General features: G+C 39.7%; 1 protein-coding gene across 3 annotated transcripts; it reads left to right on the forward strand.

Annotated features, from left to right (window-relative positions):
• Positions 1–25,005, forward strand: LOC131974329 (DNA repair protein XRCC4-like). 3 transcript variants are annotated; one of them, XM_059336587.1, is made up of 8 exons: positions 1–115; positions 4,236–4,377; positions 5,466–5,668; positions 15,688–15,854; positions 16,482–16,646; positions 17,584–17,684; positions 21,389–21,521; positions 23,265–25,005. In XM_059336587.1, exons 2-7 carry the CDS (start codon positions 4,239–4,241, stop codon positions 21,511–21,513), a joined length of 900 nt encoding a protein of 299 aa, XP_059192570.1. In that variant the 5' UTR covers positions 1–115; positions 4,236–4,238; the 3' UTR covers positions 21,514–21,521; positions 23,265–25,005. The 3 variants fall into 3 exon arrangements, with proteins under 3 accessions (XP_059192570.1, XP_059192571.1, XP_059192572.1); XM_059336588.1 differs by having other exon boundaries at positions 24,191–25,005; XM_059336589.1 differs by having other exon boundaries at positions 24,315–25,005.
• The last annotated feature ends 2,655 nt before the right edge of the window (positions 25,006–27,660 follow it).

Here is a 27,660-nt window from a genome sequence, read left to right on the forward strand (position 1 = left end):
ACGGGTGACAGTTGAATTCTTTCAGAACCGACAGGAGAGAGAGCAGCTTCAATCATTCCAGTTCATTAAAAATGCCGTCGTTTTGGACACTGCAGTAGTAAGCCAATACAATACCGTAAGTTTTTTGAGGAAATATGTTCGATAAACGTTTTATCCACAACCCAAATTATTGTCAATTTGGGTCGACTGAGAAAACCACTGATATAAAAGCAGCGCGAACCCACTGCAACATAGCACGTTAAAACACTCGCTGACTTGCCTTTAAATGTGCATTATATGCAACCAAACTTACCGGTAATATTACCACACTTTGTTACACTATGGTGCACTTTGTGTTGAGGGTAGTGGTAAGCTAGGTAGACAGCAGACTTGCAGAACCCGGAAGTTAATGTAACATATTAATAATTAGTCTGTGAATAACATACAACCCAAAGTATTTGGGAAAGAAAAGGAAGTGAACATCTGCATCATAAGACAGTAGTGCTGAAAGACTGCTTTAATATTTCCACTTTGGTCACTGCTAACTTGAGATGGATGTCTGTCTTTTTTTTCACATGTTGCAGACTCCACAATGAGACAGTTATTAAAAATAATCCATAGTTGTAATCCTCTAGAGAAATGTGACATGTACAGGTCCATCCATAGCCTAGATCCTCCCCTCTTTTTTTGGTGACGTAAGACATACATTTTTGTGGTCCACTTTTCCCTCAGAGTTTTCACAATGAAGTCCCCTCCCTCCAATCAGCCACGACAGCATCTTGATCCTATTGAAACCATGTTTCATAAATCCCCCTCAACCCTTCCTTTACAGACACTCCTGGGGAGCTCTTCATGTAAGAAGAAATCTGTCACATTGTAAACCACACATAAATTATGTTTTGCATATTTTACAACAAGAGCGTGGATAAAAACTTGGTGTTTTAAAAGCAACTAAGTCTTGGAATGGAGAGTCTGATTTCTGAGAGCAAGTGATGAGCATGTGGACTTTTAACAGACTATCATTGATGTGATAAAGTTTTATAGCCTACAGTGCTATGACTGATTTAGGCTACATGCCCGATTACTGCAGTCAAATCAAGGCTTGGTTTAGCCTCAGTATTTAATTTTTTTATTAAAGAGTACATTAGGTCAAACTCTTTAGAGTAACATGCATGCGTGATGCCAAGAGTGAAGCTTTTTTTTAAAGCTGTGGTTGATGCTGGTTTGAAGTGATACTGGAACTTCTGTAGTGACAAATGTCATGTGGATTCTTTGCAGTTTTGACCCTCAAAGAAAATATGAGCCTTGGTCTCTCTATACTTTTACACAACCACAAGCTTCACTGAGACATTTGTGACTGAGCACGGCTTAGGTTTTCACAACTGTAACTTATGTGAATATTGGAGATGTGGGAATGACCTGTTATTGTGCGGTTGAATCCGGGTTAGCACGATGTTGTGTACAGCATTACACGGAAGAGCTGAGGTCAGGAGGACAGCCTTTGCAGGCTGGCAATGTATGTTTGTTTAAAATGATTGCCATCCTTTAGAAATTAGTCATCTCTTCAAGGTTTTGAATGCAGAGCTGGAGCTGGTGTGATCGCTGTTCTGCTGCGGCTCACTCCTGTTTGTTCCAGTAGATTGCAGATTGCGTTTTCTTTGCAAACAAACTGTGGTACAGTTTCTATTCTGAAATGTGTTATTGACTGAGGTTATATTTAGCCAATTCTTTGTGTGATTTCAGTGGAATTTAAATTACGGCAGTACATTATCTAGCATAGCTGAATTATTGTTGTTCTGCTGCTGCTCTAATTTCATTTCCACTGATTTTTAACAACTATAACAACTCATCACAGATAGAAATATAGTTTTATTCCAGATTATCTTAAGGCAATATGTCCTCTCTGAGGAGTAGAAAGACAGATGCATTGTAGTAGTGCTGTTTTGATCACACACATACATATCTGAAACTCATTGTCACCACTCTCAATGCATCTTTTTAATCTTTTAAGAGTTCTTCATGAAAAAGAAGACATGTCTTGTCATACAGCACAAGACAGAGCATGACGCTGATCCATCACAACTACAGCACAGTCTCCGCAAGCAAAATGCCCTTGGTTAAAATTACAGCAGTTTTCAAACCTGGTCTTTATGTAGAGGCATGCATCAGTCAGCTTATGGTCACACACGCTTTAGCCTTTAAGCCTTGATTTATTGTAGTCTGTTTTGTAATTGTAACTCATACTGTTTCTATTTGTCAAGTGGCTTAAGGTAACCAATACTTGGAAAGAACAATGAATAAAAGGCAATGGCAGAGTCTGTTGCTGTTTAGAGCACTACTGCTTTAATCCCTGTCTGCTCATGATATCAGTGGACTTGCCAAGGAGTTCTCCTTTTCATCTTGAAACCGCTGTATTGGAGAAAGCAGGAGGGGAAAGTCCAGTGAAAGGACAGTGAGAGGACTGGCCTAATTGTCTGGGCCCATTAAAGAGACAGTTAACTGCCTTTGCTTTTCCTAGTCTGAATGAACTCCTCATTTAAGACACAAGATGCATAATTAGAGACTCTCTCTCAGTGACTCATTTGCCTAGTACTTCCTGCACAGTTATGCCTTACAGTTTTCATAGGCATCACGAATGACAATGAAAAGGTTGAGGAAAAAAAATTATAGAGGGAGTAAGAGAAGAGGCTAAAACTTGTGCGTCAAAGCTGTAGGGGAGCTTTGGTTGATGATTTAAGCATTCCAGTGATTGCCGATTTAGTAACTGAACAAGAAGACTTTGGGATTGACTTTGAAGATTTCGCCCAGCTCTCCATTCCTGACAGACAGCACTGTTTATTTAATTGGAGTGTCCTTCTGTCATTACCACAGGTCATCGTCCCTGCACAACAGATGTTACAGTAACTAATGAGTAGCTGGGCTCACTTTATGAGGTTAAAGTTGAACCCTTCAGCTCCCTCATCTGGTTCATCCCCCTTTCGTCCAGCCACACCCCTTCTTGAAGCACAAAGGGTCAACTTTAATCTGCTGTAAGGTTCTTTGTGCATGTGCACATGTGCAAGCACTCGTGTGTGTGTGTGCAGAGGGCACATGTGTACATCTGTGTCAGATCTCTGCTGCATGTCTCATTTTGAATAACCTTGACCACCTGCTGTCAGCGTATAGGCGAGGCATGCAAAGAGAGGATACAAAGAAAAACGTGCTGTCACATTCTAACTTATAGCACGGTGTCCGAAGGCGCTCATTTTCATTTTTTCCAAACATGTCCAGCTTGGCTAACTGCCAATTTAGCTGTCCTTTTCCCTCCATCCCAACACACTTTGCCCTGTAGTTAAGCAGGGAAGATGTCCAACTCACCTCTCACTTCACGTGGAAGCAGTAATCACATGTTTTGGCCTGGACATCCGTAATCAAGTAAAAGTTTCTCAAGCCCTCTGAGACGAAAAACCCCCAATGTGTAGCCAGTAAACCAAAAGGACATGTCAGCTACAATGTCACGGATCATATTGTAATCCTTAGATCAACTTGTTTTGTAAGTGATCTGTTGAACATAGGCAGTTTCTGGCAGGAGACTTAACTTTAACTGCATTAGTGAATCAGTTAGCCAAGGCATTAACCTGAGGGCAAGGTGACATTACCAAAAATGCTTGCTCAGCACAATCATTGAGCAGTGTAGTGTTGGCTAATAATGATTTAGTTTAGTTCAGCAGTACAAAGTAACTCGAAGAGCATGGATCCCATTGGCTTTGCTTTGGCCGTCATGCTCTGGCATGGCCATGAATAAATTAGTTTAAGATGTGTAAGCAGTGGCAATAGATGATTGTCAGTTCATGACGGTCAGGATATCATCTGTTTTCAAACAGCCTTTTAGGTTATATTCTTCTATTTATCTCTAACAGTGTGTAATTACCCTGCTGGTGGTCAGTGAGCCCACACCTTCATGCAGAAACCTGCCAAATCTCTCCATGATTCCACTGACTCAGAAAGACCTCCATTGAAGAAACACACAGGGATGTTTATTACCGAATCCAAGATGGAGAACAATGATGCTCATTGATGCAACAGGAATATTAACACAATCTTACAATGTCATAATGGGTTGATAGGGGGCTGTTTTCGACAGAGGTGCTAGGACCAAATACTAACAATAGGCCTGCAATATATCCTGAACATAATGCCATGGGCCCATTGCTGGAAAAGTGAATCATAATGGCACTTTGTTAAGTTTCTTAATTTCTATCTTTGATGTTCTGCAGGTCATGAGTGGTACAGTCCGACAGATCACTGTAGCTACGGATCAGGGCACCCCTTACTTCCTGCGAGTGGACTGGGCCGAAGACCTGGGTGCTGGGTTCACATTAGCTCTCACTGATGGCAACTCTGCATGGATTGGAGAAGGTAAAGACTTCACATATGCAGCAAAAAAACAAACAGTCATGGACAACTCAAATTATTAGTTAATTAACAGTCTTAGGCCACCTTTGTAATGATTCCATTGAACCCACAATTTTCAGCTGATGTGGACCAGAAATCGTTTTACAATGTTCTTTATGAACTGGTGCTTTCTTACAATAGCTTTTGCAACTTGGTTCTTATGATTGGGTGCAAAATAATATTCTTTCCAACCGCACATTAACACCAGTCTCCCAGGTCAAAGCTCTGGGTTTGTGCCATCCTCTTCCGCCTCATCAACCCATAATGCATCCACAGCCTTTATGCAACAGGAATGGACAAAATATCTTTTGATACCTTTCGAAATTCAGTTATTTATTTGGTGGGATATTTACAACATTTAGTGGGTTACCTTTTGCAGGGACAACCATTGACTAGACTGGGTTGTCACCTGGTCTACCATTCACTAGACCGTCCAAGCTGTGTAGGCACCTGGCTGAATCCCATCTCAGAATATTATAACTGCTGCTTCTTTAACTGGAGGGACAGCAGTGACCTTGTTTCAGAATCCCTCTTCACTCCTGTTCTGCAGCTTACAGGTGTAGAAAGTAGATTAAACTCTACAAGGCTTGTCTTTGTATGTGCAAGTCAGTGTTCAGTGTGTGTGTGTGTGTGTGTATGTGTGTGTACGTGTGTGTGTGTGTCTGTGGTAACATATGCACACGAGTACATTTTCTCTGGAAGGACACCTGGAACATAACCGCTCCCTGTTTTCTATTGCTGTCCATCTGCGGAGTTGACAGGCAGAGAGATGGGGTTGTGACAGATATGTGCGGGCTTCTGGGTCGTCAGTGTTTCAGTGTTTGATGTGTTAATTGGGACCCTCAGCCCCGTGTGAGCAGCTGTGCAACAGCTGACGACATTCTCCTCGGTTTCTCCGCATGCTTCCTTTTAAATCCACTTTGCATGCATTGCTACATAATTAATGTTTATAGTTTTTTTCCTGCAGTCTGCCATCACCTCTTTGCCCTTCTGTCAACTGTAGGATTTGAAAATGATGCAAACAATTAGAAAAATGCCTTCTGTGTGTCCAGTTTCAGAAGATGAGGTGACAAGAGAAGCCAACGATATCGGAACCACGAGGGAACGACATGTTGAGGATCTTCTTCAAGTGCTAGCAGGAGATGAAGGAGGAAGAGGAGGAGGAAGGAAAGGAGACGGCAAGGAGGTGTATTCTTTCCATGTCTCTCCAGATCACTGTCATCTCTCATATCAGAAGACCTGTAGTGACATCTCGGTAAGCAAAAGCTTTGGGTAGATTTATACTTCTTCATTATAACCTGTACTGATAAAGCCTTTACATATCTGCAGTGCCACCAGCATTGCCTGCATGCAAGTGTCAAAAATTGCAGCAGGTATTAACATACCATACTTTTAGATGGAGTGTATTGATATTTCTGCAGTTTTAAACTGCTGACCTCTCGTACTGACATATGGCACAAGGTTGGACTGAAACACTAAGGATAATGAGATCATCTGTGGATGATATTTCCTGTGCTTTGCACCATTGTTCAGGGACGCATGACTTTTATAGTAATGATCCAAAAGAGGTATAGCCAACTGATTAACTTAAGTGTATGGTGAGAAACACAAGTATTGAGGAATATGTTGTTGAAAGTCAATGTACAGAGCTCTTAGATTTATTCTTACTGTAATTCTGTAGATCTATCAGTAATTCACCCTTTAATTCCACATCATACACTTCCCCCTTGTCACTGTTCCCTGAGGATAAAAACATCTAACGACATGCAGCAAAATAGAAAGGAAGTCTTATTTTTTTTTACAGGGGGGCTGTTAAAAAGATAAGGTTTATATTGTCCCCACATTAAAGCAGAATTAGAATGGTTGCCTCTAGGCCAGTGTGGAAAAAGCCAGAGATAGGAATCATTCTGTCATCCAATTGCAACAATATAAGGCCGTTGTCTTACGGCCACAGCTCATAAATGCTTGGGGAAAAAGGTTCGCTGTTGGTTAGGTGGACGTAGCTTGCGTTAATGTAAACAATCAGTTCCCTCAATAAAGGCACAACTCGTCTTGAATTGATGTAGTAGTCACTGACAGAGACACGTATTGCACGCCTTGCGTGGCGATTCTTGCTTAGTTCACATTGAGTGACAGGTTTGATGGAGTACAAGTCGCAGTGCTTCAGTGGATTTTGGAGTTCTTCTGCCTCCAGGGAGTAGGTCACTTGGGGTCCTGGGACTGCTGTGCAGGTAGAGGAGACCAGAAGGCCAGGGGGTTAGGAACACTGTTGAGACAATAAAACCCAGATTTATGGACAGGGCCGTCCCCATCTAACAATGTTAAACAACAGTTGATTAAAGCCTTTTTCTTTTCTTTCTCCAACTCCACCCTGGCTTTCTGGGCCGTGTATGTGTGCTCAGACACATGCACACAGACTTTTTCACAAAACAATTATTTTTGCTGTTTGTCTTTTGTACAATGCCTATACAAAGTATGCACCCCCTTGGATGTTTCACCCTTTTGTTGCTTTTACACATGAAATCATGGTAAATATAATTTGGCTAGAATTAGCAAAAAAAAACCCTATTTAATTTCAAAGTGAAAACAGATTTTTTAAAGGGGATGAAAATTTATGCAATCTTTAACTTAACCTTATATATTTTTCACTAATAGACATTATTTTGTAAAAATCTTGTTTATTGACTGGATTTCTTGTGTAAAAGCAACAAAAGGTTGAAACATCCAAGGGGGGTACATACTTTTTATAGGCATTGTAGCTGCATTTCATATTTTAATAATAAAATCATGACATCAAGAAGAGAAAAAAGTGATATTTTAAACAACATTTTTTGTTGTTGTGTATTTGTTGATGCTCTCTCTTCGTTCAGAAACCCATACAGGTACACGAGATTTCCCAGAAGGCACCCCAGTTTAACTTTTAATCAAACTTTTAACTTTTTATCAAAGCAGTGCAAACAACAGTAACAGAGCTAATATTGTTAATGGGGGTTTGCACACACCTGGCTACTACAACAATATGGTCTCGACAGCGTGGGACGGGATGTTCTTATCAATGGTGCTGACAGAGCTATTAGTTGTTCATTGAGAGTGAATGGTGTAATTTAATAAAGGTTTTTTGATGGAATAATAGATAATTGATTTTTGACAATAAATCAAAATGCATTTCTGATGCCTTTATTGTTGAAACTCTTGGTGCCTCAATGCACTCCATCAAATCACTGAAACTTCTTCCAAATGCATGTCATTACTAGCAAGTAAATCACAAGAGAGACAAACAAATAAACAGCAGCCATCATTTAACTTTTGTATTCCCAAATGAAACGATTTCACTGCTTTTGACATGACATAAATAAACTCTTTGTGTGAGTGGAAGTTTTTTAGTTTCTTTGCACAGGGAAAAAAGTTGTTGCCAGAACGATCAACTAGACCACACAAAATGATTGACAGTGGTCTAAATGTGTCCAGCCCCAAGTGTGCTTTTCAAAAATGTAATTCATGCTCACATTGTTATTGACAGTGATCATTACTGTGTGCAGTATGTGTGCGGTAGACGCAAATCTAAGAATCCTGGGGGGCTATTTGCATTAAGTGCTAATGACCAGTCTTGTCTAACACCTGCTTCTTTTCTTTTTTCTTCCTCTCCCTCATTTGCCGTTTTTTTTTTTTCAACACGTCAGAGTTTAAAAGTGGAACATATTTTCCCAGCCTGATAATTTCAGGGTGCAGAAATGACCAAAAATGAGGCAAGTTTCTTTTGGGAATGGAGGAAAAGAGGCTGGAGACAAAACAGGTGGCGAACTTAACCTGACATTAATTTTTTATGAATATAACCCCAGAAGTTGTAATGATGAATGTAATTTGGGTCTTTGTTGTTAAACTGCTATGAAGCAGGTGTTTTGCATGGCTAAGTCAGACATTATCTCCTCCTTAATGTCAGTTTAAGTACCAATCTGTCACTGGTGGAAAAATAAATATTCTCGTACTGACACTTGCTTATACAGACACCTAAAGATCTTGCAGATAAAGGACTTTAGAGCATTTAGGACTAAATGATTTGGCTCCTGAACAACTTAATAACTCTGTAACTAATATTTTTTTTTCAGTTTAGTTTTTTGATTGGCCTATTTTTGTAGAATGATATAAGCTGGCTTACTTTATTTGACTTCAATATGTTTCTGCCTGAGTTGCCTTGATTTGCAGAATATTTTAAAATGCATGATGTAGTGTTGTGACAAGCAGCATAATGGTCACATATGTTTAATCAGTCATCCGGAGGCATTTTCTAAAAATTTGTCTTGGAGTAGCACTTACAGCTCAGTTCTTACTTCCTAGCTATCGATCTGGGAAACTGAGACTAATTCGTCCCAGCTGTAGTAATTGACGCTGCAGGATTCTGGATGAGTTTTGGTGGATACATGTGACACTGATTTTCAGCGTTTTATATTTGTCAAATAGAACTTGTTTTATAGTTCACTCGGGATTCCAGCTGTGCAGCATGACGCCAGTAGTCCATGTTTTTGTATTTTGATTGAATTATCCCAAATTCTGAAGTGTGAAATTACACAAAAATTATACTTGAACATATTGAGTGTGTTTGTACATTCACAGCATGTGTTTGTCAACATTATTTTCAATATAAATACTAATATTTCTTAATCGTCAACATTATGATTTTAATTGTTGGGACCAAAAGTAAAAACTTCAAAGATAAAATGATGACAAAATGTTTATAGGTAACCTACTGTCCGAGTCACATTTTAGCTTTAATGTGGTCATTCATTGGCTTGTTGTTTTCCTTTCTGTCTTCATGTAAGTAGACTTTTCTTTTTTCTTTTTGTTCTCATTTGTTAAGTGTCTTTTCCCCTGTTTTTAAAAGTTGCAACTTTTAAATGATGCTTGGTTGCAGATGTCAAAGCTCTCTTATTTTCATTTTTTCTTTCTTCTCTATTTTTGTGTCCTACACCAAACATCACCAAGCCATGTATCTAATAGGAAACCTCTGCAGTTTTTTAATGTCTAGTTCACTGTGCATATAATTAGCCATAATAATATGTTGGAAAACAACTAGAGAAACTGCAAGCTGGAGATAAATGACAGGATGAGAGATCCCTTCATCAGGGTTTCCTTTTGGTTTTCCAAAACAAGTATTTCCAGAGTGTAAGGATGTTCAGCCTTTGATTCTCAATCAATTGTGGAGTTACTTATTGCTGTTTTGATGGAGTTGTCATACTGGCATGTAGTGCTGCAACCAGTACTTATTTTCATACGGATTCATTTTGTGAATGTATTCACCATTAAACCAGCAAATGTTTGGTATCTTTGCCCCAAATGATTGATAGGTTATCATAATAGACATATAAATTGTAAAATGCAGTGAAGCTGAATTAAATAGCAGCAAAAAATAGAAACACCCCAGCAAGGCCAGGGCCTCTCCCACATGATTTTTTGAAGCACCATCTGTCTTCTCCTGCAGACTTATCTTTCTAATCACATTAGTTATGTTAACAGTGGCCATGTTCTGATAGGCCCAAACACAAATGCCCACTAAACCCACTGCTGGCAATGCAAATTTTCAATCCCATGAAGCGGCCAAAAAGCTTTTTATTGTGGTTTCTGCAATCATGAGTGGTTACACATTTTTTTTTTTTTTTTACAGTTTTAGTTAAGTTTTGTTCTGCTTTTTAGTGTGGGAAGTTGTGGTAAAACTGGAAGCCAGATTTTTATCCTGACCACATGATAGAGTCTGATCCACCGACGCATCTCTCCTTCTGTCACCACCAGCAACTTCCACATCACAGTAGTGTTTCACTGAGATGTTTTGTCTCTCAGGTTAAGAGTGAATCTTAATAATACTTTTAAACCTCTCTCAACCCAGCATTCGAGGCAGGTACCTGAATGAAATGAAATATTTTAACCATTCTCTCCTGCTATCTGCTCTGGTACTGTGCCATAGCACGGCCTGTGTTTATGGGAACATTCACGTTATCAGGGATGGACTGAGTGACGTGGCCCCTCACTTCCTGCTCTTTATCTGGCCCTACGCCTCTGCACTGCGGACGATGGAGCTGATGGGACAAGCTGATCCAGCTCCATGCCCACACTTCCCATACTGAGTACCCTTGCCCACCCTTGAACACTGTCTCTTTGTCAGCAGGCACACAGACGTGATCACCCACTCACTTCCCTATTCCCTTCGACACAACAGCTTTTTTAAAATGGCAAAAAAGGAGACACATTCACTTATTTTTTCCCTTCTAAGAAATAAGATGATGATAAAAACATGTTATTATGAAGTGGACTGTAAATCAGCAAATAAGATTAATGCATATGTCAGATATATTTAATCTTTGAATTCCAATGATGCTAACTTACTGTAATAGCATTGATTAATAGATATTGATTAATGGGGTTATTGTTCTCTGATCCATGGGAATAAAAGGTGGGTTTTGTCTCTGGCGATGTGTTGGACAGTGTGATAAGGAAAGCTTTGTGTCCTCCATGCCCACAGTGTGTTATGGTATCTTTTTCACTGGGACTGTGTTCTTTTGGCTTTGTCCTCCACACCTACGTCCCTCTTCTCCACGGGTTTGACCTTAAGGTCTGGCTTGCTGTCTAGAGACACACACACAAACAAACAGTTGGACCACACACGCATCCGAGCGTGTTGTCCAACAAACTTTTTAACCTTAATCCTGAAAGACGGTCACAGAGTTTGCTCAGTTGTTTTGTCTTTTATACAGTATCCCATAAAAGCAGATTTTTGGGGGATTTGCAAGGTCATGATATTTGTCTCCGCAAGACGTAGGGAGAAACCCTTTTTTTAAATGTCCTTTCCTTTTCTGTCACTACTGTCCTGACATCTTACAGTAGCTGCATTGATTGTTTCATTTTCATGTATCACCCTACCCTGTCATTAATATAACATATGTGTAACGCTGTTAGAGGCTGATACAACAGCTACAGACAATTTATTTACTTTATTGTTGTAGCAGAAAAATGTGGCAGTAGGTTGTGGACCACAGACAAACAGTCTGACCTCCCACACCTTGGCAGAGGCCGGCAACAGAGTGCAGATTGACCTTTAACTTTATCTCCGCATCTCTGGAGAGAAGCTTGAGAAAATAAATAGAGCTTTTTTAGCCATTTTCTGTCTCTCAACAAGATACTCAATTCACTAAAAACATGTTTTACTATCTATCACTGCCTGGTATGCAAAACGTGTGTGCTTGCCTACAATTCTAGATTTATATTTTGTTTAGTGATTCCTTCCTCTTTCCATGCTGCACAGTAAGCTAAAGGTAAACTTTTGATGATCTGGAATTTGCTTGTTTACTTCAGCAGGTTTTCTCAGAAACCCTGAAAGTAAAGACAGCGAAACACACAACCTCTGGTATTTAAAAGAAGCGACAGAAGAAACAAACAGCAGCTGCAGTGTCATTTGCAATGTTAATCCGGTAAATAAGGGTTGTGCTTGCAGCAGTTTAGATCTCTGTATCTGGTGTCTTGAACTTGTAATACCATGCTGGTTAGGGAGATTTATGGCTTTGAACAATGTCAATGGGTAAAACTTTGATGACAAAGTTGGACTTTTGACATTATAATGGAGCGAGATTTGTATTGTAAATGTAGGACATTACAACATTCTTTCAAGTGTGGAAATATTAGTGTACTCAGCATGTCAGAGTCCTAAGCCTTCACATTATCCTTTCTCACCTGGCTGATTTATTGCCAAATGCTTTTCCTCTGGAAGCACAGCGCAGATTTGGCCACAGGTAGTAAAAGATAGAGGAGGGGTTTTTGAGGAGAAGATGGATGGGAGGTTTGAAGGGAGATCAAAGCTTTCGTGGTTATCACACGTCCTATGTGTGCATACTGTAGATAGTAATATGTAGCTTACCTTAGTGGGCAAGTTACTATGTCTTTGAAGTGGCCATGATGATTTCTACACTTTTAAAACTGAAAACCATGACTGATCAGCCATTCTTACTGGGCCTCTTCTCACACCAGTCACACCATTTCTTATTAATGATGGACATTCTTGCACAAACACTGAATCACTTTGTCAACTTGCCGATGACAAACTTCCTCTAAATCCCAGAGAGAAGCCTGCACTGTATCACTGTGACATCCTGTTGTTGTTTTAGATTTTTATGAGTTCTCGGGAAGCTCATCCTGCTTAGATCCTGGGTGGTCTCCTCTGTGTTCCTGTCCTATTAAGTTGACTTTTGTTAAATAATTGAACACAGACTGGCAGCACTGGCACTGAATAAGCCTGCCACTTGTCAAAGCATTTTTTTTTTACATATTTATCTCTTAATTTATTTTATTTTGGAAAAATACTGAATAGAGTCAAGCGGCACTAGATTTCGACTATGTGTACTATCGTTCAAAATACTTTTGTGTAAATGAACATTAGTATGTATCTTTTCAGATGCATTACTTCCTGAGAGTCTCCTGACTAGTTGGAGATGCGTAACCATGTGCCAACCCGTGCCAACCTCAATTATCATTCTGCCATAGGGGGAAGAAACACTTTGGCTTCTTTATATTTCGTTATACCAGTCACTATTGTATTGGGGGTTGCAAAGCCCAGGATGCAGGGAGTAAAAGTATCAAAAGAACACATGAAGAAGACCATGTGTAAACAGGGTATGTTTCAATTTCCAGAATACTAGTTAGCATGACGGAAAAAGATTCAATATATTTTAATTAATCGATGATCGATCAATGGTCATTGAGAATTTGGTCGATCATGTGGAATTTTTAATCGATCTGTGTATTTTTTTATTTTAATATTATCTATGACTGCGTATCAGTACTCACTGAACTGAAACACGGCCGAGCGTTCACTTCTGCGGCCGTACGTTAATAAGCCAATGAGCTGAGAATTAAGTTGGATAAAGCTAGAGTTTGCAAACCGTAATGTTGCAATAACAATTATAAAACGCACAGAAATACAAGTTGAGTATTAGTTTGAATAAAAAATAGCTTACTGTATCAAACCTTGCTAGCATGAATTACTAGGTTTAATTTTATCCAAAACTTATTTAAACACAAAACATATTTAAATATGCAAAACTACTGTGAAAACTAACCTCATGCCTTTTTTGGGGGCTAAAACATAAAACATTGAACTGTTTGACATTATCTTTACAGTATCACCTCACGTGAGTTAGTTTTACGATTGACAGAATCAAGTCTCTTTTCGTCCTTTCAAAATAAAAGTGTCCGTTATCAAAACAGGCTTTTGCATAGTACTGTATATAAATATTTTTTGCCCATGTGTGCATGCAGCGATTAATTGATTCATTGATCATTAACTTTATAGATATTCCAGTTGGCATTTTTCTTCCAAATGCCTATCCCTAGTCCTGGTATATAGTATATCAAATGCAGAACGTCAAAAAATGAAGGATGTCCAACTGCATCCGGTTGCATTTTGCAGTATGCAAGCCAGCATGCTTCTCTGTCTATTCTAACCCACAATCCTCTGCACAGTGGAACTTATGTCACAATGACTGAGCCACCGAGAGAGCAAAAGCAGATGACAGCTCATTGACAGAAGCCGCAACAGATATATGGTCAAATGACAAAGTAGTATGTCTCAATTCTATGCATGAAGCATGCCAACTTCAGGCGATTAGAGAAAAGTCAGTTTATCAACAAAGTCATTAGGATACATGGTCTCAGAACTATCAATGTCTTGTGCAAATCCATCTTGTAGATGTTGAGATGTGAAAATGTTTGACAGGATAAGTGAACATTTGATCCTCTGGCAACTTCAGATGGAAAATCAGGGGATCTCCAAAGTGAGGATTTGTCAAATTTTGTCAAAATGGATTTGGCAGAATATACAAGTTAATACAGTGATTATATTTCTCTTTGTTTCACTGAATTGTAGTCTTTTCTGCACCAAACATTACAGAAAAGTTTGTATTTCTTGCGATAAAGTGAGAGTGGAGCAGAAAAGCAGAGGAAAAGAGAGAGAAGACAATTAAACTTTGAGAGAAGACAATTAAACTTTGAGAGAAGACACTACCAAAGAAACAGTTATGGCCAAATTAGTGAAGGAGCGGCAGCGATGTGAAGCAAATGTCCATTCAGCATGCTGAGGTTCACCAGTGGAAGGAAAACAGCTGTGCGGCCTGCCAGGACAGCATCGACCTAGGACAAAAATGACAAGTATTTTATGAGAGCTTTTGAAGATGGCGGCTTTATTACAGTGGGTCTGCGACCCCGACACAGCCCAGTGAAGATTTAGCACCTTGTCACCTTCTGGTTTCCCAGTGCATCACAAGCCGTACCTGTATCTGTGTGTGTCTGGGAGAATCTCCAATGCAACAAGCAAACAAAGATTGTGCAGCTATTTGAAAATACATTTGGCAGCTTTAATGAGCACGATCCAGGTCAAATGGTACTTCTTTGCCTCTGAGTATTTTTTATTTAATCACAGCTGTTTGCTGTAGATTCAGTCCGACTGCTATGGTAGAATTTTGAAAATTTGACACATAAACTAAATGTTTGAAAAACTTCCGGATTTTTCTACTGCCAGCTGCCAGATGCAACGCCACAGCCCCGCTCTGTGACTTTGTGCCAAAATACAAACCAAATGAGGAATGCTTTAATAAACCTGAAGCCTGTCTGCGATTTCAAAGAGTTACAGACAAGAAGCAACAGAGAGGAAACTGTGTGCTCACTTGCATAGTTTACTGATGACCAATGAGTTCATCCTGAATTTCTACCAGACAGAAGAGACACCTCAACATTTGAAAAAGTCTCGCACTTCAAAGAAAATGTGATGTAATGGTTTGTTGCACCTCTATTTTGCAGAACTTCTTGGGATGACATTGTGGTGCAAATGCTTACTCATTTTTCAGATCAGCTTTCTAGTGCCCTACTCATGCCAGGATTGTAGTGCTTTTCCCAGGTGCTTTCCCCCAGCCTCTCCTAGAGGGTCCCCTGGTACTCCCAGGGCAGCTGGGAAATGCAGTCTTAAATCTGTCCTGTTGTTTCTCCAAGTCGGTCTAATCAAAGGAAGGCACCCAGCGGTTATGCTTACCATGTACCATGAACTATCTTAACTGTCACCTGTCAATGCAGAGATTGATTGAGTACTGAGGTACTCCCACATTGCTGAGCTGTTCATGAATAATGAAGCCAGTATACCTGCAAAGAAACATGAAATTGATGCTGAAGCTCATGCAATTTATACTTTGACTTTGCTCTCTCATTTTCCTTCTTTTTCTTCTCTTCTTTCTCTGATTTCTTCAGGTGCACTTGGGTTCTGTGGAGCTCCAGCCAGCTCCGGACCCTCTAGAGCTGAACCGGGAGATGATTGGCCAGTCCCTAAAGCACAGTACAGATCTGGAGTCAAGAAACTGCCAGCTGTTGGAGGAGAACCGTAAACTGAAACAGGAGCACCAGAGAATACTCAGAGAGTAAGGATGAGGAGAAAAACGGCCCTGTGTTTTGTGGTCATTACAAAGAAAGGATATGTGATGAGAGCAAATGCCAAGCTCGAATGGAAAATACCCAGACGGAATCTAATTATTTTCTTAAGATGTTCAGTAATGGTATTTGTTTGTTGGTTGTCTTGATCGCATGCAAGCTTTCTTTGCTTCAGTCAAGTCATGCTGCCAGCTGTTTATATGCACCCAGTATGACATCATCACTGGTCGCCCATTTGAGAGTATTAAGGGTTCCACCCAGTTTTGCAAACTGTGCTTGTGATTTCTGGGAACTTACTTCAAATGATTCACTTGTGTGTCTTTTATTTCATATGTGACTTTTTTTCAAATGGCATTTTTGTGTGTTTGTTTATCTGCTTGTGGATTCCTTGGCCAATGAATGAATTGCCAGAGCCACAGGGTGAGGGTGACTTACGTCTGCACAGGATGGGGACATCGGCATCATTCCTCTTTGCAAATTACTTTAAGAAAGCAAACAACATGGAGCTTTTAAAACATGCATTTTCTGTCTGTGTTTGCAGGTGCACGTGTGTCCATGTCCAACTGAAAGTCTGTTTAACTTGTGTTTTTGCACATACGTTATTTTTTTCTCACCAGGCTGGAGCTGCAGGTTGAGGATAAAGAAAAGTTGGAGGGGGAGCTGTACTCACGTTTTGTCATGGTGCTGAATAAGAAGAAGGCCAAGATCAGAGGCCTGCAGGACGCTGTCCGCCAGCTCCAACAGACTGATGAGCAGCAGAGAGATGAGGAGGGGAGACAAAGGTCAGGATACTGATTGTGCATGGCTTACACTAATTCTGTGATGATTCGATATAACTGGCTAGCTTTGCTACTTTAAAATGCAGTTGAAATATGTCACATGAAATATGTTTGATTCTATGTGCCTGTCACATATTTTCTGTTTTTATTGAAGGGTTTATTTTCTGCCTTATTATTTGGTGAGAAATTTAAAACTGTGAAAATGCCCATCACAACTTCAGAGATCCCGATATCATGTCAGCCTGAAACACAAAAATATATAATTTGCAAGAAAAAACAGCTTATTCTTACTTTTAAGGAGCCGGATCAATTGTTTGTCCATCATTAGTTTGGAAGCTGAAATAAATCAATAATCAAAAAAAAGAGGCTATTAATATTCTGTTAAATGACTAATTGTTGCAACTCTTGTCTTGTATTCTTGTAAGTATGCCCTAATATTTTTTGGGAAACACTAAACTCTGGCATGGATTTAGCTATTTTACTGTGTAGCACTGAGGAAAATCGGCATATTCAGGTCATTGCTTTCATTGCACATTTGCAAGTTTTGGATCCAAGCAGGTCAGCACAGCGCTGTCAGATCAGCAAATGTGTTTGTCACACCTTTGGAGTTTGCAGGACACAGACGGTGGCTAATTTGTTTCTTTACAAGCCTGTATTATTATATCTTCCATCATTGCAGGCCAGTGTACGGATGGAAGATTTTACTCATACTCGCTGCTTACGTGTCTGGCTTTGCCCTTGTCCCTTGTGGCCAATAATATAAAATATTGAAAGATGATTACCAAGAGGTTTTGCCAGCATAGTAAAATGAGACGCTGTATTTTGTAGGCCATATTCACACATTAACAATAATAACTTTGTTTTCCACACTTTCCCTCACACACACTGATTTAATAGATTAAACATGTTCTCTTCTCTCAAACCTGTGTCTTTCCTTTAGTGACAATGACACAACTCACATTGAAGACAACAGTCAGGACAGAAGAGAGGAGACAGTTGAGAGCATCCATCCATCTATGGAGCCAACTATTCTCATCACAGGTATGCGATGCAATTAAATAAACAATTCTATGCCAACTCAGAATAAATATTTTGGTATTAAAAATCAAAGAATTAAAAGTCTTTTCCTGCGTCAGAATGTTGCAACAACAATATCAATGATAATAACCAGACTGAAACATCTCCTTGTTCTCTAATTACTCAGAATGAAATAACAAAGACTTTTTCTCTAGGGGTAGGGCAGAGCCTAACCAGTGCAATTCATAACATGATGAGAATTGGCAGTTAGTTGTGTGTTTGTGAGTTAATGTGCACAAATGTGTGTGAGTTTGATCTCAGTCTATGCTAAAGTATAATTTGGGTTCAGGTCATAGGATTATGATTCTAGTGCTGCATATGAATGCGTAAACACAAAGCAAGCAGATATCCCATGTATCAGTTAAAGAGGATAGAAGGCGGGGCTAAAAAAAGCTAAATGCACTTTTTATGCTTCAGAAAGTAATTTCAACTGGACTTTTAGTCTCATAGGTCACATTTATAGAACCAATACAATCAAGTCAAGACAAAGTTTATTTCTATTGCACATTTAAAACAACCAATTGACTTTTATTGACCAAAGTGCTGTACAATTAAGTCTAAATACAGTAAAAAAAAAAAGAAGGTAAATTAAAAGTTGTACAATAGAAACAAGATAGAAACAGAAAAGAATAAAATAAAAATACAATCATAATAAACAGCTACAATATATTTTGTGGGTCCAGCTCAACTAGAATTAAAAGCCAGCTCAAAGAGATTCATTTTTAGAAGGGACTTTTCCAGGGTCTGATATGCTCTGATATGGAGAGGTAAGTCGTTCCACAATTATGTAGCAACCACAGCAAAAGATCTAAGCCGAGACTGCGGAGTATCCAGAAGTATCTGGTGAGCAAACCTCAGAGCTCTCCCTGCAGTACGCAGGTGCAAAATGTTGGCTAAATAAAAAAAGTGCCAGCCCAGTGACACAATGACACAACATCAGCACATTGTGCTCCAATGTTTCACTAACATACACATGCACCATGTTTTGGTGGAGCAGGGTGTGCAAGCATTGAACATGGCAAACTTTCGCCCATTCCCGGTACTCTTTGTGATGTCATAGGTCACAATGTGACTCAGTATTAATGCAGACTCTTAGTTAAACTCTTGAGTTTTAGCTTTCCTTGAACTGATTTTACTGTCTAATAAACTTGACAGTTGAATGTAATTGATCATGTAAGCAGGGGGTTCTAACGTAAACTTAAAAGCACACACAAGCAGAGAATATACCCTCGGGTAGCCAGGTTCTGGGAAACACTTGTGAGTGAGTCATAAACCCACCCAGAGAAGTCTACTGTGATTGCTTCAACACGGGCCAGCCGTGAGGTGGTCTTCTCCTTCCTGCATCATGCAGAGCAGGCGTGATGTCACATCTGCTGAATCATACCCCCCCGTACAACAAGTTGCTATCTGCTGGGATAACCCACTGATTGTTGTCTTAATGGTTGTGTTTGTGTTCAGAGCAAACTCAAGCCCTGCACCCCGTGAGACTTACAGTTGCAAAACACATTGATGCTGTAGTGACATCAGCAGGTTCTGTTGTTTGGCACGTTTTCTCACTTTCACACAAATGCATGCGCACACACCCTCCCCTTCAGTGAAGATGGATGGAGGTTTTTGATTGCGCAGTATGGGTCTTGGCTCACACAATTTGTTGTTTGCAGTCCAAAAGGGTTTTACAATGCTTTCTTGTGTTTTCTGCTTGTCAGTAAAAATCACTCAGCATTTACAGTATCTCCTATCGTTGTGCTTCGAGGAATTTTTCTCTGTTCTCTCCATAATTGCAGCTTTTTAACATCATGGCTGTGTTTTTCCAATAATGTTGTAGTATTTACACTAATTCAGCTGTCCAACAAATCCGTCTCTGGGCGTTTCTCTCTTGGCGTGCACTTGGTCGCTCTGGAAACACGCCATATTCATGTCAGTCGTTGTTGCAGTATGCTAATGGATGCCTAATGCATTGTTATTCCTTCTTGTTTATATTGTGCAGCCTTTGTCTTGTAACCTCAGCAACCAATCAATTCACAGCAAGCTTCATAATGATCTGAGGACATGAAACATACAGTATAAGCCACAGCAGTACTTTGTTTTTACACATTCAGTAAACAAAAACAGTAAGTAGATTAACTTGTATTTCCATGTAGAATCTATCCAAACTCCACACAATTCCCCTTTCACATGCTTGACCCCAGTTAACCCTCGTGCCTTGAGGTGTGTTTTCATATTGCCAGGTCTGATAAGAAGGAGTAATGGCAGGGCAGAATTGGAGACAATAGAGGAAACTCTCTATTTGACCTGTTCCCTCCAGTTTAGCATCTGATAGTGACAACATAGGAAGCATATCACTCACAATAGGGTGATTGAAGATAAAAGAGATAGATAAAAGAAGGTGAATGAAAGGAGAAGAGGGATGGCAGTGTGACATAAGGGATGAGGGGGTGTCTGAGATGGAAAAAAAGATACTGATAAAAAAGATGGAAGAGGTCTTTTTAACAGTCTTCTTTTTAACTGACTCAAATGTCAGACTGGTTTCCCCCGTTGTTAATTTTACTGTGAATATCAACACGAGCCTCAATTTAACCATCAACATTAAAACGTTTTATCCCTTAATCAGACAGCTGATCAAGTTTTCTGTTCATGTAACCTGACTGCTTAATCTGCCAATCTTGAATTTGAGTGAGCTAGCAGCAGTGTTAAAGGGCAAACAGGTGTGCTTGTGTGTCTGTCCGTATATAAATGATTGTATGACCGGGCTTGTGTGGAATGCCAGATCTCTTCCCGATAAAAGTCGCAGGACTTCAGGTGTGGAGTTGTACAGGGTTAACAGAGGTTATCTGAGGCAGTATGTCCTGAGACTGCAACCAATGTGCCTCAAATAACACTAATGGACAATCTGTTTAAGTAGTGAAAATGGAGAGTTTGGGCTTTGGTAATGAATGAATGAATAAATCCCAAAAATTTAGAGGGATTTGAGGAATTTTCAGGCCAGCAGTCTGAGATAGAAATGTAATCAGCATCTAGTACCTTTGATGTACTGTAGGCATGATTGATTTCTTAAATGACCTAGATATTTCAGTTATATTAGCAATCATTAACACCTAGAAGCGCAGATTTTCAGTGTAGTTTCTTTGTCTCTGTCAGCTGAATTCTGGAAAAACTATTGGCCTGAGTTTCTTGGAACTTGGTAGGAGGGTGTAGCATGGGCCAGTTCTTCATTAAATCTGGGAGCGGATCTAGATCATGGGTCAGATATGGCAATTAAAATGTAGCTTTTGCTAACGTTGTGAGGTAAAGTCTTGTGCTACGTTCATGTGGTGTCGGAATGATAAAAAAAATGACTACCTAATCATATTTAATTCTTCATGTGATCTGTTTCCTTTTCTCTTTGACTGGAACGAATGGATGAATGCTATTAATTTCGTCTATTTGAATGCTGTCATAAGTGAAAAAATAGAACACATCTTTATAGTGTTCATGCTGTTTCCACATTACAATATAAATTTCATAAACACACAGATGGAAGACTGACCATAGCATGTGAATGCCCCACTGGCTTTGGTGTAGGTCTGTGTGATATAGGAAGATCCACAGTACCAGAGGTATTTTTCTAAACAGTTTTATCTGTGTGTGTGTGTGTGTGTGCGTGCGTGCACTGTATATATTGTTTGCAGGTCGTAATCTTGTGTGCCATGGCATCTCTGTGGATCATACTTTTTCTGACGAGGAAGATGAACGGCTGAGCCGGAAGCGTAGGATGCTTCACTCCCAGAGCCCAGAACCTTCACAGCAGGAATAAAACCGCAGGTGAGTCAGATAACCAATGTATCACCATATTTGGTATTATAGTTGTTCCTGCCACTGCCTCCCCTAGATTACTTACATTTTTCAGTTCAGAGCTGTTTTGCTGAGCCTCTTTTCACGTTCAGTAGCTTTACAAAACTTATCATTGGAGGAGTGGAGATGGGAAAACAAGATTACACATTACAGACTTTCAAGTAGCTCATATTAAGATAGTGTCAACATGACACACAATCTTTGTAGTCTTCTTTCAGTTTAAGAGTAAGCTGTTCCATGTGGCCCCAAAACCAGAGTTTAACAACAATGCAAGAAGATCATTTCAAGCTTTCTTTTATGGGCCTGTGAAACATGTCCCTCGTTTCCCTAAATTTAAGTTTTTTTTAATTTTCTGCACTTAGACATACTTCTGAAAAACCACATGCAGTAACTGATGTGGGGTGCCTATTGAATTTAGCCCCCATTCCTTCCACTCCTCCCATTAAAGGAGGTTGAATCATCATTTTGTCGTCATCACTGGTGTTACAGAAAAGAACCACACATGCACACTTCCCAGCATCCAACAGCGTCAGCTCTGGACCCTTGCACATTTCTGCATAATTATCTGATTTTCTCTGTCATACACCTTAAAGTATTAATTGCTCCCGCTGCCTGACCACAGGACTGGTCTTGCATGTGGAGTTGGTCTCTAGATGCTGCTTCCTCCTAATAAATGGGCCACAAAAAACAAAAAAAACAAGAAACGAAATGAATGTTCAAATTCTTTCTATGACATTTACCTTCTGAATTTCTTCTGAAATCCCTTTGGGATCATTATTGGAATTTAGAATACATATCTATGGGTGTGAACATCTTAACAACATGACTAGAAAGATGACTGACTCACTGGTGGGTCTGACAGAGTTTAAGATATTAATCAGCTTCTGTTAATGTTTGGATTGTCAGAGGAGTCGCCTGAACATCCGCCTCATACATACAATGTTGTGAGGTCTTTCTACATCCAACAACAGCTGTGTGTTTTCTCATACTGACGCACTGCAATAGAATGACCAGAGCTTCTTGGACTGCTTCCTTTTTGGACTGCAAATGGGCTCAGACTAACATTGCACGTTATTTGCATTCTACTGCTGCCAAAAAAGAGTCTAAAAAGCAACCTTTGTCACGCTTAATTATCTCTATCTACATTAAAAAATGCACATAAGTGGTTACTTTGGGATCATAACATCATTCTTCATGCTGTCAGTCAGTTTATGGTACAGTTGGTAAGCTGATCACCTATCTTACATTTGTTGTGGTGACACCTCTTTTGAATCTAAAAACCTCATAACATCCTCCCACAGCTTACATCTGGGTGTTGGCTGGCAAATAAACAAAACTGAAAATTACTGCACTGTGTACTGCCGTTTGCTCCAACTAAGCACTGGCAGCAGTGAAAACGTGCACTTCTTTCTCTGTCATTTGCACCTCGCCTTTGCATTCTATCAGATTTCATTCGTTGCACATCTTTTCTCATGAACTTCTTGGGCAAAATACATGGTGATATTATTCAGCCTTGGCTCATATCAAGATACTGAAATGTAATTGCCAGTACATCTCCATAGAGAGGGATGACATATTACGTTTGTAATATGATGTTTGTTTTATTACCGCAGTTTATATACAACCTCTAACTTTTCCCTCTTTCTACTCTCTATTCCCTTCTGCTCTGCCTCTCTTTCCCCATGTCTTGTCTCCACCCTCCTCAATGAATAGATGACATCCGGGACTCCTCATGAACATGATTAAAGCCCTAAATCTAAGGCTTTTCTGATGAACAGGTTTTCTTGATCCCTCTCCAGATATGTGGCAAGCTATTTTTCGGCTAGTCAAACCTTACCTCGATACATACAACCAAAACAGTGACAACCAGGCAACAGTGTCCTGGAGGTGTCCCCGCATTTGATGCCAGATTTTGTCTCAGATTGAGAAAGCAATTCTGAGAAAGCCAGAGCATGTTACTGCCATCTGGTTTGCTTTAACTGCAACAATTACCTGCCGCAACTCTCATGAGAGACTTGCCGCTTGTCTCTTGTCTTCAATAAATCAAAAGACGAACAATTAATGATGCTGTGTTTCTCTAAACTCTCCACATTGAGTGGCCATGTGATAGCAGGCACTTAACGCCCTCCAGTGCTTCCTCAGGAACTGCTGGTGCTGCTAATGACTTGGAGACCATGGTGGAGAATCTGGACCAGGAGGATGGAAGCAATTTCTCAAGATTTTGACTTCGCCCTGAGCTCCAATTTGGCTGCCAAGACCCTCTGCCTTGGCTTGGTGTGAGACCAGAGAAAGAGTAACAACTACTGAGGGACAGCAGGCTACACCCAGAAAACAGGGTGTCACCAACAACGAACCGTAGCTGCTTTGGTGCTGCTTATTCATCATGTCTTGCTGATGTTTTCCTCCCTCTTTTCATTATGAAAATAAACTATACGCCATCTCTTTCATTTCCACTTTCTAAGCTAGCATTTTGAATACAATAATTTGACCTCCCCCTCATTTCTCATTTTCATCTGCCCTTTTATTCTGTAGATGTTCTGTGGCCCAAACTACCTGAGGGGTGTTTTCCAGAGGGTTAATGGGGTTGTGTTGTCTCTGTGTCTTCACCTCCTCACCTCTTCCTTTACCTCTGCTACCAGCTTTAGGTCCTGAGGTCATCACAGTGTGTCTTCACACTGACAGTAATGAACGTACGGAGACCTGTTCAGGGTCTTTATCTGACCATTCTACCTTTGACTTCTGGACCTTGCTGCTGTCTTTTAGGATTGTGATGTTACCTATATGTCTGCTGAAGACCACGGGTGGCCGCTGGATAATCCCACAACACGCGCTTGCTGGTTTAGTAATCCTCACAGGAATGTCTCACTCCTCTATACATCCCATAAATAAGACACTTTAAAAAAGGGGAGGTGCAGATCAGTTTCTGATGATCATTTACAGATGAGTGCCTAACTGTGCGATGGAAGTTGAGACAAAGTATGAAATACTAGAAAACTATTGGTTCCATCAGAATATTAAGATAGCATGCTTTGTTATTGAATGCATTATATTGCAAAACCAGCCCCTTTGTGTTATTTCCTTATTTTGAAAAGAGCCATATGATCATTTTTCATAGCCTTATATCAAATTTATTCATTTAAAAGACATGAATCACTTTGAATTAGCTAATTTTAGAAAACATGTTTTTATTTGGTTTTATATATATATATCAAATGATCCCTGGAGGAGAAAGTAATATTTTATTTTGTATAATATTGTATTGTATCTTATGTGAAATGTCTCAAAGATGAGGTTGAAGATGTTAATTTCAATGTGACTTGAATAAACATTTTACTTTGGATTGTCTTTGCCTGTATTTACTAAATCACATCACTGACCAGCTATTAAGCAGCATACGTTTCTGTTTTGTTGGAGCTCTGTATTGGCTTTAGCCTCAATTAAACCAATCAACAATTATATTTAAAGGTCAGTAATTGTTGAATTCCTGTTAGTCCATTGATTTTTATTAACATCTGATAGCATTTTGGAATAAAAATGTGAAGTTACAACCAAATGGCCTTCTAGCGAGGGCAGTCTATAGATCAGTGTGGCTATGCAGCAGCCCGAGCAGATGAAAGGGTTAACACTGTTTGTGAGAGAGCGATGATGGCTGTGCCTGCCTGAAATTAAGTGTTCAGTCACTTGCTTATCATCGTCATTCACTTACTGCATGCACCTGTAGATTTCCCATCATCCAGGGAAATGACAGGAGTCTTCCTGCCACGGAGCTGCAGAGAAACAGAGTGGTCTTTGTCTGCGCTCTCACTGCTCACCGCCATGCACTGTAATGTCTGAAACAACTTGGCTCTACACAAACAATCTCCTGAAACTAAAGATGGCAACTTATTTGAGAAGATTTAATCAGATACCCTGTTATGAGTACCATGCTTCAGACATGGTGGGCCAATGGATGAATGATTCCACATTTGATGATTGCGCTGCAGCCCGCTTACTGTGTGAATGATCCAAATTTTGCTATCCAATAAAATCTGTGCAGCAATAAACAGATTTTAAATGCTAATTTATTTGTCGATTTTCTTTTTCTCAACTCAGAAATTTAATTTGTTTTATTGCACCAGTTATGTCAGACTGAATTATCTGTTACTCCTTTTGCTCACAGTGGGCAGTACTGCTGTTTTGCTGGGGGCGGGCACACAGATGGAAGTAAAGCAGTGGGCAGGCTGTTTAAAACTGAGGGAATATATTTCAGGGCAGTACAAAACCAGCAGTGAGTCTTCCTGCTATACCACTTTGAATTTAATCTGCTATGTGTGTTAACTATGTGAGACCTAAGAGCTAGTCTATACATATACAAAGACTTGTAGCTTGTTCTTTACCTTCTAGTACAACTGTATGGCCGTTAAACCACAATAGTCAACATATACAACACCTTTTTTAGATGTTGAATATCCATTGATAATGTGAAAAATGAATACAGTGTGAGGTGTATCTGATATACCATTACATACCATAAAAGCCTCATATATTGAAGACACACAGTATACTGTACATTAGGCAAAATCTTACTAAACCAAACAGAAATGTCTGCTCCACATTTGATGCTGACTTGTCTTCTAGTCGTAAAGTCTTTTCTGCACACGTCTGCTAAGTTTTGCCAGTGGCAAAGAGTATACGCTTTGTTTCAACCAAGTCATTAAAACAGTCTTTTGATCATTACAATTAACGAGTGGCTTCTCTTTGAGATGCTGGTGTGAACTGATTGGACTCATTATTTAAATTAAACCAAATGTTCTGCAGGTTTTAAGAGCATGGTAGTTGAACATCGACTGTGTGATAATGACAACCCGCTGCAGAGTGTGCTTGAGGGAGACTTTCTCTTTTTTCACATTGTGAAACAGTTTTTAACTTTGTTAAGACATAAGTATATATTTTCTTCTTTAGATACTGATGCATGGATAAAACTTTTTTAGCAAACTTTAATAACAAAGTTCACCATTTACTTTTATTACCCTTTAGTATTAATAGACTAAGCTCTGACTCACATATTTGCTTCTTAATACTCGTTTGCAAGTGTGTTGGCTTGTGTTACCATCATATTTTTTTCATGGTTTTGCATGTGAGAGTGCTACTCAGACATGTACAGTAATGTATAGCTACCACGAAGCAATTATCATCATTATATCAGTGCATGCCACCCAAGTATTTTAATAGATGACTAAAATGGATTTTCATTGCAGTTTTACCAAAACATCCTTTAAAATGGTAATTGAAACCAAAGAAACCAAAATGACTTTCTACAGTTGACTTGATTTTCTCTCATGGCTGGGAATGCATTATGTTATTATCTTGACTTCCTCTTGGTCAGAGACCAAAGGATCGACGGGCCACATTGCCGTCTGTCGTGTAGGCCTAATTGCTGCTTGGCTTAATAACTGACTGTCTCACACACCCATTTTTTTCCTGTGGTTTAAATACAGTGAGACACATGACTCCTCTGGGAAATTTTATCATAGGTACTTGTGCAAATGTCGTAGATCACACATATTTAAATATGTCGGTGCTAAGTTGTCATATATGACACAAACTCAGATTTGAAATACTGTAATCCTGCGTTCTCAGAGGTCGTGCATAGGGTGACTTCAGCTGAAGGAATGAGGTTAGAGAATTAAATGTTTCCCACAATTCTGCATTATGTTAACTGCAATTGGCAAAGATCTGTGACGTGGGAATGGTCTGGTTCTAGTTATCAAACTCTCCCCCACCTCTCTCTCTCTGTGTCTCTCTCTCGCTTCCCCTGTCTTTGTTCCTTTGCCATCCTCTCAGATTTAAGTGGTTTGCTCGAAGGTGGTGGATGCGGTGAATCATGAAGTTCCAGTCTGCTGGGTCTCTCAAACCGGCACAATCAGATCAATCTCGATCCTTTCTCAGGGGCTTTGACACTGAGGTTTGGGTTGGGTGGTTGAGTCATAATCTGATGAAATCTTGTAATCACCGAACACAAATGCGTTTTAAGTGTATTACATTTAACAGACAGGTCTTAATTGTCTCAGTGATTCAGCTTCACCACAGCACCTGTGCTGTGATTTTATCTCCGTTCTCAGGTGATGAT

Source organism: Centropristis striata, chromosome 7 (genome assembly GCF_030273125.1).
Source record: "Centropristis striata isolate RG_2023a ecotype Rhode Island chromosome 7, C.striata_1.0, whole genome shotgun sequence".
NCBI classification, from domain to species: Eukaryota; Metazoa; Chordata; class Actinopteri; order Perciformes; family Serranidae; genus Centropristis; species Centropristis striata.